The following is a 3,518-nucleotide window of genomic DNA, read 5'->3' as shown; positions in this document are numbered from 1 at the left end:
AATATAATACATATATATATATATATAATACAATATATATATATATATATATATATATATTGTAATACTATTTTTTATTTTAAGATTTAATTAGGCCGAGGTTGCTGATTTTTCAAGTTTTTGAAACACTAATGATTACGTAGGTCTGTTATAGAGTTACGAAAAATCACGAGTTCCTGCGCAATTTAAATTAGAAAGTCATTATCGATTTTGTAAACAAAACGTATTAAAAGTTTTTAAAAGATATTTATCTCTACAGTGTTATCATGTTTTAATCATTCTTGTGATATAAGTTTAATGTGAAACAAGGTATGTGATGTATAAATCTTCATATATTTTCTTCAGCTGATCAAGTTTCAACTCCTGAAGAAGAAAAGGCAGCCATGAAGATTCAAGCATCTTTTCGTGGATTTAAAGCTCGGAAAGAAGTGGAAAAGATGAAAATCGAGGATTCTTCACGAGTAAGACAAGGATATCATTACCACTTTCGACAGAAATACTATGTGTAAATATTTCGAGTAAGACAAGGATATCATTACACTTTCGACAGAAACACTATGTGTAAATATTTCGAGTAAGACAAGGATATCATTACATTTTCGACAGAAATACTATGTGTAAATATTTCGAGTAAGACAAGGATATCATTACACTTTCGACAGAAATACTATGTGTAAATATTTCGAAAAGCTAATAAAAAGTACATAAAACTCCCCAGAGAAGTTAATTAGCTCAACCAAATTAAATAACATCTTCTTTTTATAATATTTTCCGAACTACATTGATAAAAATAACAAAAATCTATCATGATGTTCCTGTAGTGTTTCAGCGGCAAGTCTAAAGGCTTATAACGCTAAAAACCGGGTTTCGATATCTGGGGTGGGCAGAGCATCGATAGCTCATTGTGTAGCTTTGTGTTTAACAACAAACAAATAAAAACCAAAACTGTGACGTATGAGTGTTTATTTCTTATAGAAATATATATATATATATATTTTAAGAATTAGCTGGGCAAAAGCTGGTTTATTTTAGGCTTTAAGAGAAGAATATGTTTTGGTAGGGTTAGCTGAAGATAGACATTTTGATAAACAAATTCAAGTCTGTGTGTCGAAGAAATGTCGACCTGAGCCAGTTTTACCGAGGTTTTCTTTTTAGCGCAAAGATACACAATGGGTCATCTGCGATCTGTCCACCTTCGGGAATCGAACTCAATATTTTAGCACCGTGAACCCGTAAAGTTACCACTGACCTACCTGGGGACATCTACCGAAGAATATCCGTTAAAAGAAAATACTGAAAAATGTTATAATGTTTAGAAACTTTAGAACGTGTTCATGAACTTTTAGTTGAAAACTTACAACAGAATAATATATTTAAAACATTAAATATTTTTTTAGTTAATATATTTTTGAAGGAGATATGTTACCTCTATTTTTCTATGTGTTTATGTTTTGTTGATTTATAGGCAATTTTGTGATATGAAAAAAAAATGCCTGTAAGTTTGATAGGTATTTTAAGCTTGAAAGATATTTTATGCGATACATGGGCTAAATGTCAAGACATTTGAGAATATATTTGCATGAGGAGTTTGATTCAATATTTAAAAAGTACTCCAACATTTATGGGAAAATAGAGATGCTGTCGCTTGGCTAGCAGTAAGTTTATGGACTTATAACGTTAAATTAATGGCAGATATGGGTGCTAAAGCCCACAATACCCCATATATAAATTTTTTCTTACAGTTTACAACTAGTTATGCGAAGATATTTGAGAATTCAGTTTAATTATTTCGCTTTTGCTAATATTATCATGACTAATTTGAAATTATAATGGGTGTTATTTGAAACACTCATTTCATTTACCATTTTTTCTATCCGCGGTGGGGCATGTATATTCTTTTTAGAAAACAAACAAACACATGCCTTCTTCATATTTATTTTTGCAGAAAGTAAATGGACATAAAGAAGATTCCTTTGGTTCTGATGATCCTCAACTTAGTGAAGCGGCAACCAAGATACAGGCCTCGTTTCGAGGTCATAAAGTACGAAAAGACCTGAAAGCTCAGAATGATTCGAATGAAGTGGCCAACAAGGACGAAACAGGTGATAGAAAAACTTAAACTGCCCAAATGAATGAAACGAATAAGCGTAACAGAATATGAACAAAATATAAGGTGTATAACCAGTGTCTGCCAATAACTTGAAAATGCCTAATAGCGTCTGAAAAAAACTTAACCTTATCTCCAATTAAAAAAAGGTGGGTAATCAAACACAAAGTTTCCCTTGGTATTTATGTAAACCATTACTTATTTGTAACATCAAGTAGATTTAATAACTGATTCTTCTGTTTGTATAAAACTCGACAATCAATAATAGTGACACCAGGCGAGCAAATTAACATTTTCTGTTCTGTAATAATAAATTTCATCGGTTACTATATAAAAGAGGTTCATAGCCAAATAATTGTATCATTCGAAATACCATTTTATCCGACCACTAAGAATGCATGGTTAAAGAAATAAAATTTGTCATGTTGTTTTGCTATTTACATGATTAGAAAATACACTTGGTCATATACTCATTTTTATTATTTTGCCTTTATTTATTATACATTTTCTTATGGAGATTAGTTTGTATTGTTGGTTTGTACATTGATTTAGAACTAGCCTAAATCCTTAAAGCTGACCGAACCTTGGGAGACATTAATGGGAATATGGCCAAAAATATCAATAAGAGCAAGGAATCGAACTGATGAACCAGTGCATTCTAAACAGTGATTATTCCTATTTAAACCGATGTATTAAATTAGCTACACCAGTTGTTGGGTTAGATCTTAGTTCCGGTCAATGTAGGTAGCTAGCTTTGATATGGTTAACAGAAACCCCTGTTTTTCTGTAATAATCGAATTGTAATGGCAGGATCATTAAATCTTATGGATTTAACATCCTAAAATTCTTTAAGGATACTTGTAGTTATGTGCTATAATTATGGAAAGGACAAAAAATATCTAGTCTATAATACATGCATTATAACATTAGAATATTAACCCAATATGATTCTAGTCTATAATGCAGGCATTATAATATTACAATATAACTCAATATGATTCTAGTCTATAATGCATGCATTATAACATTAGAATATTAACCCAATATGATTCTAGTCTATATGCATGCATTATAACATTAGAATATTAACCCAATATGATTCTCGTCTATATGCATGCATTATAACATTAGAATATTAACCCCATATGATTCTAGTCTATAATGCATGCATTATAACATTACAATATTAACCCAATATGATTCTAGTCTATAATGCATGCATTATAACATTACAATATTAACCCAATATGATTCTAGTCTATAATGCATGCATTATAACATTACAATATAACTCAATATGATTCTAGTCTATAATGCATGCATTATAACATTAGAATATTAACCCAATATGATTCTAGTCTATAATGCATGCATTATAACATTAGAATATTAACCCAATATGATTCTAGTC

At 30.2% G+C, this 3,518-nt stretch overlaps 1 protein-coding gene across 3 annotated transcripts in view; it reads left to right on the top strand.

The window, feature by feature from the left end:
- The window catches only part of LOC111085199 (sperm surface protein Sp17-like), a 26,341-nt gene that overhangs the window by 17,708 nt on the left and 5,115 nt on the right, over nucleotides 1-3,518 (top strand). For all 3 annotated transcript variants that reach the window (XM_022382693.1, XM_022382694.1, XM_022382695.1), the window contains exons 2-3: nucleotides 346-461; nucleotides 1,946-2,102. In XM_022382693.1, coding sequence (XP_022238401.1) covers nucleotides 346-461; nucleotides 1,946-2,102 — 273 coding nt within the window. The remainder of the gene's footprint in view (nucleotides 1-345; nucleotides 462-1,945; nucleotides 2,103-3,518) is intronic.

Source organism: Limulus polyphemus, unplaced genomic scaffold (genome assembly GCF_000517525.1).
Source record: "Limulus polyphemus unplaced genomic scaffold, Limulus_polyphemus-2.1.2 Scaffold271, whole genome shotgun sequence".
Taxonomy (NCBI): Eukaryota; Metazoa; Arthropoda; class Merostomata; order Xiphosura; family Limulidae; genus Limulus; species Limulus polyphemus.
Note: the sequence above shows the minus strand (reverse complement) of the source record. Positions and strands in the feature narration are given on the sequence as shown.